Source organism: Hermetia illucens, chromosome 4 (genome assembly GCF_905115235.1).
Source record: "Hermetia illucens chromosome 4, iHerIll2.2.curated.20191125, whole genome shotgun sequence".
Lineage (NCBI taxonomy): Eukaryota > Metazoa > Arthropoda > Insecta > Diptera > Stratiomyidae > Hermetia > Hermetia illucens.
The window spans coordinates 136069112-136082915 of record NC_051852.1 but is presented as its reverse complement, the minus strand read 5'-3'; the positions used below and the strand labels follow the sequence as shown (position 1 = coordinate 136082915).

Here is a 13804-nt window from a genome sequence, read left to right as displayed (position 1 = left end):
TAAAGCACTTCCAAGTCTCAGACGGTGTTCAACTTTTCTTCCGGATAATTCTTTAGCACAACGCGTCACATCAGAGGAACTAGTGCTGCTCGGTAGGTTCCCACAGGTAAGGTTGCACTGGATGCACTGGAACACGTTTCTTCTTCGATTGGTTGAAATTAGTTTTGGTCTCGTTAGCTGGTGACGTTTTCCATTCTGACCTTCACTTGGTTCGGAGGTTCATTTCCAGCTCTGATGTTCGACAAGAATTCCGGTAGCCTGCACAGTTTAATAGGCCTTCCTTCTTCCTCAGTATACATAGTTTCTTTCCCCGTTTTAGAAGTAATAGCATCCATAGATATGCCTGCAGAGTTTGTGTTTCCACTGTTCTGACCAGTTGGCGGTGGTGAAGATTTTTTCGCATCCTGAGCTTGTGCATGGATTTAGGAGTGCGCTCTTTCCGCCGGTCTTTAGAGGTTGACTTGAGGCAATTGCTGTTTTAGTGCTTTGTAGTCTGCTTTTTTTGGTAAATTCTTGTTATGTGTTCCTGCGAGTACGACGCAAATTGATGGGACACGTTGCCAGCGACCCCATCAGACATGCAAAAGGGGTCCGATCAAAATACCATTTACTCCTGGCGCCTCTATTATGGGTTACGCTTGGATATCCCAAGATTTCCCAGGAAATAGCCCCTGCTAAAACCAGGTAATCACAGGACGGAGCTTAACCATAAATCAATATTCGAGCACTTTTCTGAAGTGTCCGAATAGCTGAGTGGTTAGAGCACAAGGCTGTAGTACGGAAGGTCGCGGTTCAAATCTCATTGGTGGCAGTGAGATTTGTATCGTGATTTGAAGTCGGATATCAGTCCACTTAGCTGTGAATGAGTACCTGAGTCAAATCAGAGTAATAATCTCGGGCGACCGCAATGCTGACCACATTGCCTCCTACAGGCTATCCTGTAGTGTACCATAAGGGTCTTGAATGAAGTGCTACAACACGCTTCAAGGCCCTGATCCCATTGGATTGTTGCGACAACGATTATTATTATTCTGAAGTCCACTACCTAATTTGAAGCTATTCCTCTCAATAAACAATTTGCAATTTTAGAAACATATTATAACATATATTTACGCTATGTACATAGTTTAATAATAAATTATTATTTACAATAAAAACCATTCATTCTGGCATCTACCAATTATTATGACCAACCTTTCCGCTGATCTCAGGACAAATTGTACTCAAATTGAAATTAGTCAAATTATTGCCACTACTTCCAGTGCCAACTTGATTGCAACCGGACAAGTTCGCTTCATCCCCAAAAGGAGCAACCACTTGCGCATTGGGATAGCTCGCTCCTGTGGTTTTCGCACCTCCCCAGCTATGCTGAATGTTATTTCCATAGTGAATGGGGTCAAAGGTGTCAACCGTAGGAAGCGGATGTGGCATAGATGGTGCATTATGAGCAGAGTCATATGGCATTAGGTTCGGCAACGGAGCTACATTGGATTGATCCTTCTTGTCAGTCGTTCTATATGAATTCCCGGAAGGAAGAGGCTTTCTGTTGAAAGAGGTAGAAGTTCTCCCAAGTTGGGTATCACCCGAATATGACGGTAAGTAGTCCACATCTTGCATGTAATTCTGATTCGCTGGCATGTAGTTGTAGAAATAATTTGTGTTGTAATTGAAGTTGTCACTTTCTTGAGACATGTAAGGGTTCAAGGAATCGTTTTGAGAGGGGTAGTAGTCGTTGTTATGGAGATGATGCACAGAATGCGGAAGAGGATGGCTTCGATGCTTTTCTTTTTTGGAGATGAGAGCCTCAGCTGAATAGTTATTTAAAGTTGAAGGTTTCTGGTTATGATAGACATTTTGTGAGGAGTTCAAGGTGCTGTTGGAAGAATTTTGAGCTTTAAGGCAATCCTTCATTTTGTTTGAGGTGCTTTTCTTGCCAAACGTATCGCAAGTCTTGGGTGCGTTCTGATCAACTAATTGACTTACGGAGAAGAAGCTTGTTTGGCTTTGGTTACTAGGTTTGTTGCATGGTTTGGTGCTTTTCAAATTTCCCTCGATTGGTTTAGGATATGACTTCTGCGGTGCGGGGTATGGTTTGGATTCGTTGTTGGGTGCTGCCAAAGGATTCAATTCGTTGTAGTAGGTCTGCTGCGCAGGGATAGATGGGAACAAATGGCTCGTGTCGAGAATTTTGGAAGGAGACCAAGGAGGCAGATTATCTTCAGGGTTTCCTGGTACAAAGCAGTTTCCTTTGTTATTGAAATCAACCGAAGGAGCCACATATGAAGGATAATAGGAAGGTGCCTGTTGATTGCAATTCGCTAGCTCGGAGTGCTGGCCTGAAGTCATCCAGTTTACATGGCTCTTTTGCGAGGTCTTAGTTTGCTTTTCTTGGTTCGACCCATAGTAGTTTGGAGGGTTTTTGGTTGCATCTTGGGAATGGTGGAAGTGGTTTGATTTATTCATATTCGAAGAGGTTTGTCGGAAGTCAGGATTTTGGGCAGTTGTTTGTATGTTTTGTTGAGGTATTGTATGCGTTTTCTGTTCATTTTGAGGACTGTAGGTTGTACTGGTGCCCAATGTTGCATCAATTGAAAACGAGCCAGTAAACCTTTGTGGGATCCTCGAATCCATTGATCCGGAACAGAGGGAAGCGCTTTGACTTGGTTTGGTTAAGGCGAATGTGAAACTTGTCGCTTCCTTAGAATATGTATCTGAGAAGTTGCTGTAGCTATAAGTGTTGTAGTACGATTGGTACTTTGATTCGGTTACGTTGCAGCTTGGCAATGGTTTCATAAGATCTGAGGAAACGGTCGTGGTACTTACTTTAGGCTTCGCTAACGAAAACGTGAAATTAGTGGCGGAGTTGAGAGTTGATGAAGGGATTACTTCAGGGAGAGTGTTCAGATGTTTGCTTTGACGCGAAGGTGGATTGTTAGTTAAGCTACTGGAAGAGTACGTCACCGATGGAAGGGTAACTTCAGGATAGGGGTATGCGCCTTTATTGAAAGGTGAAGCATCTGAAGACGATTTTATAAAAGAATTGTTCGATGGAGTCGATTTGTAGTACGAACAGCTATTCACTGTGTCGGTAGATGTGGTGTAGGTTGTCGTGCATGATGTTAAACTAAAGGTGAAGGGCGGACAGTATTCAGGCATTGTTGAAGACGGCAACCATTGCGCATTTTGGTTCACATTGGTCAGCGGGAAATATGTTTGATGTTGACTTGAAATCGCCGTTGTTGTGCTAGAAGACGAGGTAGTAGAAGTAAGGCTGAAAGTAAACGCAGCACTAATTGGCGGCACCATGGGTGGATAGTAGTAACTCGTTGTGGAAGTGTAACTTGCGGGATATTTTGAAGAAGCATTGCCTGTAACGATCGAGTCCAAGTTGAATAACGAATTCACTTTACTAACGCTGGTGGCAGAGTTGGGTTCAGCGACAGAGGTTTTAACCTCGGTTAATGATGTATTTGTGAATATCGGTTTGAACGTGTTGTCGATATTTAAAGAAGGTTGTGTAAAGGAATTTACAGAAACGAAAGTTGATATCGGATCGATCGACTTCGATAAACTCATGGCAGTTGTCGTAGTTTTACTGAAATGGGCACTGGAGGGAACTCCTCCCACCGTCGTTGGATAAGACAATTTCGTAGCTTGAACAGCGGAACCTGATATAGTGGAAGCGGCAGCAGAGGTAACTGAAAACGAAGTAGTCTGAGCTAAGGATGTTGTGATAGTCGTAGTGCATATTTTGCTATTGGGTTTCGCCACAAATGAATCAGCAGCACTACATTGGACCGAGCTGGGCCCTGAAGGTCTAAAATGACTCAGATTTGGCTCCGCCGCTCGCAGTGGGTCATGCGGTTTTGTTGAAGTTGGAGCTGGGTTCCGAGTGGTCGATATGAAACTGAAAGAATCCAATATTTTCGTCGAACTTGAGACTATAATTCCAGCTCTGTAAGCCGTGGAACCATCTGCCACTACTCCTGAAGGCCGGATTTCAGTCGCATAACTTGACGACCCTTTTCCAATTGTTGGATAAGAAGAGAAAAGCGTCGGGAAATTAGTTGGTTGCGGCAATGCCGCGGGTATTGGATTGGGGAGGGTATTGATTTTGGTTGGACGTTGCCCAGAGATGGCAATTTCAGGAAATAGTGTCAACTTATTTGTTGCACTTGGAAGACGCGTGCCATAATTAGGCAGGATTGTCGTCACTATCGAACTAGGAACGGTTTTAGGTTGACTACTGGAGGTTGAGTACGTTAAGGGAGTGTTCAGAGAAACAGGTTGAATGGATTTCCCTGGTTCTGATCGAATAGCGTCCTTGGTGCCAGGCACCTGTGAGCAAAGTTCTTTTGTGGTGACTATTGTTGACGTGCTACTTGTGAATATGCTCGAAACTGAGAAATTTGAAGGATGAGCTGCTGCTTTAGAGCTTGTAATATTACCCACAAACGGTGAGCTATTGATGTAACTGCCAGATCGACCGCTAATTTCCAATCCTACTGTTGTCGATGGCATAGAGTGTGCAATGGCTACAGGAAGCTCCGGACCTTGTGTCAAAGTTGAGTTTGATGAGCTAAACGACTGAACCGACGGTAACAAAGCTTGTGCCTTACTAGGAGCGGATATCAGAGCTGGGTAAGAACTTGTCGCTATCACAGAAGAGCCTCCAGACGAAGCAATCACACCACAACTTTGCGAAGGCCACGTAGGAATCGCTGGTTTATTCACTACTTTAGACTCGGTTAGCATTTTCGCTTCATTCGAAGAAACTATCGCTTCTCCCGACGTGGCACAATTTCCCGTTCCGACTGTCTTGGATGCACTCTCACCAGACGATTCCTTCTCATCCTCAATCTTATCTGGTCCGCTCGTACCTTGCCCACAGTATTTGAAATATTCTTTCGTGCTGAAAAAATTGTTAAGATTCTCTAACCCCTCACTCAAATGATGGTTGTCTCCTTTTTCGTGTTGGTTATCCTCAGCACCTTCTTCTGCTGCACCGACGGTTTTGCCTCCACCACTAGCGTTGACTACAGGAAATGAAAGCAAGAAAGCTGCTGTCGGCGAAACTGAAGTAGAATTTGAATTTGCATCAGGTATTTGGAGCGCCGTAAAATATTCTTCTGGCAAATCATTTTCCGGCATTGACACTTGCTCCTCAGTTTTCGTGATCGTCTCTTGGTTTTGTTCGATGCGTTTCTGGTCGTTGTTTTCTGCATTTGCTTGAGGAATCTCAACCGTTTTCTCTTTCGTACCAGACTCCCCTTTCTCCTCAGTTTTAGGCACCTTCGCATTTCTTTCGCCACGCGAGCAATCAACCGACTTAGATAATTTCCTCTTCCGACCCTTCCCTGTGGATTCTGGCGCAACCATTTTTCTTCTTCTTCTAAATTTCTTTTTCACTGGTACCTTCTCACGTTTGAGAGCTGGAATTGGTACTTTATTGTCCGTTCGAGGGACGTGTACCTTCAGAACGGGATACGGCAAGATCTTTACTTTGCCATCTTTGTCTTTTGCCAGCTTCTGAGGGAGGCAGTTCAGCCGCGGCAAGTTCTGAATAGCTGAAATGTTACATTTCGGGGGGACAACCACTTTCTGGACCATATTGACAGGCAATGTTGACTGCAACGGTTGGCTGGCAATCACAGGTGGCTGCAAAGTTTGGCTGGCTTGCGATGTTGGTTGACATGGTATCAGAGGCAGAAGGACTCCCATCGATATCACAGCTAATGGGAAAAATATTAATCATATCATTCTGTACATAAACAGGAGCGAAATTAGCTTACCATTCGTAGTTTTCGTGACAGCAGCAGTCGCAGCCGTCGTAGTCGAAACATTGAGGGCTGTTTCGTTTGACTTCGTAACAGAAACATCAACTTCCACTGGGCCAGGCTGTTTCTGATCCCCATCCTCCTTCTTTGCCTCATTTACATTCCCATTTTCCTTATTTTCTTGCGACTGGGCCTTATTGCAATTCCCATTGCAGACAACCAAGTTCGAATACTTCTTTGGACGTCCAACCGGTCGAAGCCTGAACTCCGAACTGGGGTTATCAGGAAGAAGATTGTTTTCCGTTAAAAGTTTGGGGAACTTCGCAGGAGGAATACTGATTTTCGCTTTGGTAAGGAGATCCGCGAGTTGACTGTTGCGTGATTTGAAGAATCTGAGGGTGTCCAGGAGTTCCTTGTAATCGCCTGAAACAGGACAAAGACGCTCCCTATAACACAACGTACACTTAAAGCAAATCCTACACTTACTGAGCGCCTTTGGGTCATGAGTTTCAAGCATTTTTTCGTGCTTTTCATGCAACTCTTTGATGTACGCGATCGACTTTTGGATGATTTCATTTTTGCTCCAAGTCACAGTTGGGTCGTATTGCGGCAGCAACTTGGCGAGGTCCTCAAATGTTCTATTGAGTCGGTCGCGTCGGTCCTTTTCCCATGCTTTGTTTTTCCTAATAATTCAAAACCCTGTAGGCAGCCGCCATACACAGATATTCAACAAAACCTTACTCTGATGGCTTTTTAGATTTTGCTTTTTTGATGGTTGACATGTTTAATAAAGTTCAGCATTGGCTTCCTCATATTAGCGACAAATATCTTTCATTATTTCACATCACAGATAGCAGCGGACAGCGCGGATTGCTTGGAACTTGTTTATTTACTTGTGGAATTCAAAACACAGCTGATTGACTGAAATGTCAGTTTAACGTCAAACGTCAAACATCGCGCTACATGGGAAGGTGGGCTTGTATAGTCTTTTTCGTCGTTGAAATCCAGTCGTAATTCGCGGTTACTTTCAAACGGGAAAAAATATTAATCGACAGAGTTAAGATTTCATACTCCTATAACAATTAATCCGGAAGAGTTTATAGTAAATAAGATAAGAAAAGTGTTGAGTGGGCTCTTACTGTTTAAAGTCCGCACTACGGTCGTCACGGAGCGTACTTTATTCAATTTTACAAGTGAACGCGGCTTACTATGTGTTCAGTTTTGCTAAAACAATTTATCACATGTTCGACATGGAAGTAAAAGTGAAATCTTATCAAAACCCAGGGGGAAGGGAAGAGTTACTTTTTTAATTCCAAAGTGAATAGAAAAGAAACATAAAGACAATGATCGATACGTACCACTAATCGTGAAAAAAACGCCTGTTAAGTAAGCAAAGTGCAAGGAGCTAAAAGCATAAAAAATGCATGGACTGGAAATTCCAACAGATGCTGCACCTGTCGATATCCAAGACATCAATTCATCCCAGCGCCACAAATTGTGACGCCATCGGATAACCACGAAATAACGGTTAACATAGATAGGTCTTGTGTTATTATATGGTCGTCATTCAATCCTCGATAGGACATAGCGCGTTAATCCGCGCTTACGCCCCCTCATAGGTGGTTCGCTGAAATGCGCTTCATCTCCTTTCAAAACTTCCCATGATGCTCGCACTCATCCGCACATCGCAGACATATATTAAGGAAGTCTTGAAGTTTTTAAATAACAGTAGGAGGTCACTTTCCATGTGCTACTCCTATTAAGCAACACACAATGAGCACTAGCATGAAACAGCCTCAACTTGATCTTGGTTTTGAGATAACTGCATTTCTAGATTTTGGACAAAGCTGTGAAAGCGGATCTAGCGCGGTTAATGCATCGAACGCAATTCAGTTCGATACTAACATTTCACAGTGGGTCGATTAAATAATTTAAGTGTAAAAACATTCAAGTAAAAAAAAAACAAAATTATCACGGTTCCGGGAGAGACTGTTATTTCGATAACCTTGATTTATACAATGTAGTATGTATTTATGAAAGATAAAGAAAGAAAATAGAAACAAGAACTCGTTCATTTTGACGGAGGCTTACCTGTATTAAAAATTGTTTTTGATTATAATTTTTCGTTGGTTTATCACTACCATCATCATCAACGGTGCAACAACTGGTGTCCGGTGTGGGCCTGCCTTAATAAGGAATTCCAGACATCCCGGTTTTGCGCCGAGGTCCACCAATTCGATATATCTAAATGCTGTCTGGCGTCTTGATGGTGGAGTGAAGGGAGAATTTGCTGTAGATGTAGAGAGAGACTGAGGGCATGATGGTCTGAGTAGGCTGCTAGAGAGGAGCAGCTAGTGACACATGCTGAGAGATTGGACGAGATTATAAAGCCGTCTAGGAAAGAGGATCCACGAGGAAAGGATGGCACTCCCGCGTTAATGATGTCCACGCTAAGGAATGGACCTGATTGGAACCAATCGAAGAGCACTTTGCCGTTTTCGTTGTTGACTGAGTCGCCCCAAGATACGTGCCTCGCGTTGAGGTCGCCGACAAGGCGTTGAAACTGCTCGCGATTTCCCAGAGTTCGTGCAGAATGGGAGTGAAGTGACGACCTGTGCCGCCCGGGAAGTAGAGAGCGCCGATTAGGACTCGGAGGGCGCCACCACCCCTGACAGGAAGTTTGACTACTGCTAACAGGCAGTTTGACGTCAGTGCAGCCGATGGGATACTATTTGCACTTAGTCCCGCTTTGACTAGTATGGCTGTGCTTCTGCCCGCGTCGTTGCGGAAAGTACTGTAACCGGGAGCATGTAATTTTACGTTGGGGGCTTCCCCCAGTCTGGTTTCGTTTAGGAGAGCGAGATTAGGATTGGAATCCTCTAAGAGCTTGTGGAAAGTGAAACGTTTGTCGTTAGAAATGAGCGAATTAGTGTTGAATGTGAGCACCTTCATTTTGGTTGTCTAGCAATTTGAAGAGGAGTTGTAGGTACGCTTCGAGTTTGTCTTCAGAGGGGAGACGGAGATAGTTGTGATAGAAGTCGGAAATTATGCTCCACAGCGAGGAGAAAGACATATTGAATAGAGACCTCGCTTCCATGAAGAAGCCCTTTGGAATGGAAGAATGTGCAGGCGATAAAGGGCTAAGGGTTTCGGGTCTTGCTTGACCCCTGGTCACTGTGGCAAAAGACGGGGCCAATGAGGGAGGGGCGGTCCAGTTGGCATGAGGCAGCGTGTTAGACTGCGAGACACGAGCAGGCGAGGGTCTGTCAAGGTGGGGGAAGGACGAAGCAGATCGAGAGTGCGGGATGCTTTTTGCTCTTTCTTTGCGTTGGATAGATAAAAGTTGGCAGGGTGACCCAATTGGCCACAATTTGCACATTTTAGTGGTGCCACCGACTCCTTTTCTGCGTTGTCTTCTATATTGGAACGGGGGCAATCCCTGAAGGCGTGTGGGCCCGCGCACTTCACGCATCTGGGGTCGTATCCGCAGTTTCCGGATACGTGGCCAAATTGTTGGCAATTGAAACATTGGGTGACTTCCCCTTTTCGGGGCTTCTCCCAGCTAATCCGTTAATGCAGGGGGGTATTTTTTTCTGTGACTATATTGGCCTCTGCGTCAGAGTTGAAAGTCACACGGAAGAGGCTCAGATTATTGTTATTGGCTCGTGACCACAGGGTCGAAAGCCTAGTTACTCGGACAGGTGTGATCTGCGTTAGCTCCTTGATTTCCGAAGCCACGTCTTCGGGAGTGAACTCATGGGGGAGATTCCTCTGAGGATGAGGGTTGGCTTCCTCTCCTCTTTCAGCGTGAAGGAATGTCCTTCCAATTTGGTAATCTTAATTAAATGTATTAGTTTCCTATGGATATTGGGACAAGTGAGCCGGACTTTGAGCCTGTCGGCCGGTAGGTTGGTAATTTCAAATGTGGAATTTTTGTCTATGTTTTTAATTACAAAGCCTAGTGCCCTGGCAGTCAATTCGTATAAGAAAATCGGGGGGAGAAAGCTAATTATATTCTTATCTTTAACCAACGGTGGAATGGCCGAGTCAGCGGATTTCGAGGTTCCGGGACGTGCGTGCGTCGCTTCGGGGCGATGCTCGTTGTTGGAGAGGAGATAAAATCGGTTTTTATTCGCTGGGGCCTCGTTGTCCGAGATGCCCGAGTCTGTTTGTTTTCGTTTGAAAACAGACTTACCTGAAGCAAGTTTGAATTCATCTTGGAATCCTTGGATGTAGTTAACGCAGTAGTTTTCTTCACCAGTCCGAGCGTCGGGCTGGTTCCCAGGAGGGAAGCTGTGGTCGTCGTCGACAGTTATGACGGGGCAGTCGTCACTTATCATTTTTTCGGCCGTAATGGTTTGTCGGCCGGATGGAGCAGCTGTGTGGAGATATTAGAGTTGTCCAATCCATGGGCGGCGGCAGTGTAAGCTGGTTCCGCGTCCTTTACACGCTGTGGTTTCGTGTCCCTCGAGTAAGGATGAGTTCCGCACTTGCGGCGCGAGGCTTATGCCGGCTTCACTTTGTTAACGCGAAGTCACGGTTATTAAAACTCTAATTGTCACTGTTTTACAGTTAAATAAACCGTTAATCAAACACGGCTAAATCAAATCAACATAGTCGCACTTTCATTAAGATTCTACCATTCGGAGCCGAGAGTGAAAGTCGAATAAAGTTCAACATAGTTCGCTCGATATGTTCCCATATTGCGGGAAGCCTATGGTGTTTTACGTAGGCACCTGTCGTGAGACTTAATCCTACGGTCTTCTTCAGACACGGATTGATTTTGTGACCACAATCAGACCCCCGCTGAGACAAGCAACAACGGTACCAGTCTATACCAAGTGCATGGCTTAGCATTCATACTGGTGGATGCAAGAATTACCTAAATCTCTACCGAACTATGGAGTACGGCACCCGTATTGATACGCAACACCACGTCGAGGCCCGAAGGCCTCTTCTCGCTTGAGCATAACCACAACCACCATGAAACTCTCACTAGGGAGGCCAACCGCAAATAACCGAGCTGTCCTCACATACAACAGAAGTTCACCCGAAGTATGTGAGTCCAGGGGCTTTCCCGGTTCCCATGGTATCAGTATACCCCTGGTAAGGTTTCGCGACCAATTTTCCACTTCAGATGAGTCCCCGTTCAGATTCGGGTCTGATCGCCCTGATTAGGCCTTTGGAGCATTCGCCTACTGAATCACGGCCGGCAAACCGAAGTGATTACAGCGTCTCCCGGAGGAGGAGGAGGTTCTCCTCGGCCACTTGGTTTTGGTTTGGCCGACAGGGTTGCCGCCCCATCTTCCTCGCCGCCACCTCTGAGCACCCCCATATTGCGGGAGAAACTTTAAAACCATTTAGGTTCAACGTAGTTGGAGGTCTTAAGGCCCTGAGTTGGTAAGTTAATCTCAGCACCTTAAGTGAGTGCGAACTGATAAGGTGACATAAGTCCATTATGGTTAGAGCTTTCGAAAATGGGCTGCGCCATCTGTGAACATTTGTAAGAGCTTCAACAATGCCTTAAGTCCAACATGGTTAAAACTATCTATAGATGTCGGAGTTTTATCCTCAAACTTGTGTTGTGACATTTGTCGTGGTTTGTCAAACAAGCGTTGTTTTGGAAGTAAATTTAATATTTAGTGGAGAAATGGAGGACAGTTTGATAAAACTTGTAAAGAGTCGTGAAGTGCTTTACAACAAAGCGCATCAAAGATACTTTGATGCGAAGTATAAGAATGCAATTTGGCGGGAAATTGGGGACACTTTGAACCGAAGTCGTAAGTATTTTTCTAAAAAAGCTGACTCTGTGTTTATTATAATTTCTCAACAGGCGACGAAGTGAAGAAGAGATGGAAACATCTACGGGGAACGTTTGTTAAGAAAATGAAAATATCCCCCACAGGCAGTTCCCCGGAGTGCCAGTCATGGCCATACTTCGAAAGTATGTTGTTTCTGAAGGCCTTCTTACGTCCTCGAAGGTAAAATTATTTTTACAATTCTGACGGCGAAGAGTACACTATTCCGTTCTTTACAGGACCCAATGTAGTGAAATATCATTTGACGCTGACACTCTGATCAGCCCCGTAAAGTATGAAGAAGAAATTCTGGAAAAGAACGATTCTGTGTCTTCAATATATGCTGAGATGATTGCCCCGCCCCCGCCGAAGAAAAAAAGCACGATGTCAACAACTTTAGCTGCCATTGAAAATGCCGCTTTGGCCATAAAGGAGAAAGTCCAAACCGAAGATAATGACTCCATCATTTATAAAACCATTGGAGTGCTCATGGGCGAAATTCCAGCGCACAACAGAGACGCAGCACGGGAGGAGCTATTTAATTTTGTATTTGAATTAAAGAGAAAGTATTCTTAGTTCGAAATAGACAATATAGCAAGTAAGTAAGAAGATACATGCGTTACAATGTTTTTCGTTATTCGAGTTTGCCATTGAATCTTTGAGGTATTAACGAACGCTGGATCGATGTATGTTCACCTCTACTCGCCATCTGAAGATCATCCATCATTATGAAGTTGTGTGGAGCCAGCAAAACATTTCTTACGGTGGCTGCCTGAATAGATATAGAGAGGGCGATGCTTCTCACAGTAATTCGCCTTGAGTAACCACGCAGAATATAGTCATTCAGCATTCCTACAGTTTCTGACTAACTCAGTTTGGCTGACGGTAATTCAAAAGATGCCGCGAATGCGGTTGTTATGGGGTATGGGATAACAGTAGGGTCAAGTAGTGGATTGCAGGGCAGTCTGACGCGGAATATAGCTCCTTTGAAGCCAACCCGTTCCTCTCTGGGGGGAGATATAACCCTCCAGGTGCCAAAACTCTCATCTACCAAGACCATTAGTGAGTGGTGACAGCCACACCCTATACGAGGTGATCCTACAATTAACAAAACGCCAAGGATCTAGACTGGGAAATCGAAAACACCTCCCGCAATCTAGGGTGTTATGCGAACCGTACGCATTGGATAGTTTGCGGTGGGGGGTAACAGACTGCATTTGAACGGAGCCTAACTGATACCCTCTCAGTAACTCTGAGTAACTTTCACCTTAGCGTGCTACGGGAAACTATGGCACCGCTGAGCTCCTAACCCCATGCTCGTGGGAACCAAATGCCCCAACGAATATTAAGAAAATTAAAAATAAATAAGCAGGACCCCGTGCCCCACGCAAACTGGTGGAGGCAAATCTCCGAAACATTCAGAACCAGGTGATTACACCCAAAAGGGAGGAGCTTGGGAGTCAAACAGTGGAGCCAAGGTCAACATTGGCCTACTGTGAGTATTACAACAAGAAAGGTTGCTGCTCACTGAGATTAGTATATCAGGCGTAAGGAAGAAGACAGGCCTCAGTGGCGCAGGTGCTATATAGCTGCATTATCTGAAGGAAGGCCTAAAACCAAAAGAATCTGAGATAGAATCGTGCATTTACCCGTAAGGGGCCAAAAACTCTTCGAAGGATTTTTTCTCGAACACGACTAAGAATTCGCAATTCGGCAAAGAGCCTAGGTCGGTGAATTGCCTTATTTTTAAGGTTTTGTGTAAAACAAAACCTTATTAAAATCGATTCAATGTCTGTCTGTCTGTCTGTCTGTCTGTCACATGCATTTTTCTCCAAAACGGCTAAACCGATCCGAACGAAATTTGGTGGACAGATGGGAACTATGAAATCCCACGCATACAGTGAGTGGCATAAATTTAGGTGGAGTTTAAAGGGGGGCTCCCCATACATGCAAAGGGGGGATTCAAAATTTTTTTTCACCGGATGTAGTTGTGTAGGGTATCAAATGAAAGGTCTTGATTTGTACTTTCCGAAACTGATATTAGTTTTGGCATAAATTGCAAAGTGCGTGAGTGATGAGTCAAAATGTACGCACTTGAAGTGAGACAGGACTCATTTTCGGAAACTACCCAACCTAAAAATCGGAGTGGTGCGCCTAGATGAAATCTAGGCCTCAAAATATGTCTCATTCCGGTATCTGCTCAAATAAACTTGCTAATAGTATATTACT

The 13804-nt window shown here is 44.6% G+C and overlaps 2 protein-coding genes across 2 annotated transcripts; one reads left to right on the top strand and one right to left on the bottom strand.

The window, feature by feature from the left end:
* Positions 1-1101: 1101 nt before the first annotated feature.
* Positions 1102-6698, bottom strand: LOC119655000. The gene is made up of 4 exons (XM_038060668.1): positions 6519-6698; positions 6264-6460; positions 5793-6200; positions 1102-5732 (listed from the first exon to the last, which is right to left on the bottom strand). The coding sequence occupies exons 1-4, from the start codon at positions 6557-6559 to the stop codon at positions 1174-1176; spliced, it is 5205 nt and encodes a 1734-aa protein (XP_037916596.1). The 5' UTR covers positions 6560-6698; the 3' UTR covers positions 1102-1173.
* A 4597-nt stretch (positions 6699-11295) lies between these two features.
* Positions 11296-12188, top strand: LOC119655001 (transcription factor Adf-1-like). The gene is made up of 3 exons (XM_038060669.1): positions 11296-11557; positions 11611-11758; positions 11815-12188. Exons 1-3 carry the CDS (start codon positions 11332-11334, stop codon positions 12149-12151), a joined length of 711 nt encoding a protein of 236 aa, XP_037916597.1. The 5' UTR covers positions 11296-11331; the 3' UTR covers positions 12152-12188.
* The last annotated feature ends 1616 nt before the right edge of the window (positions 12189-13804 follow it).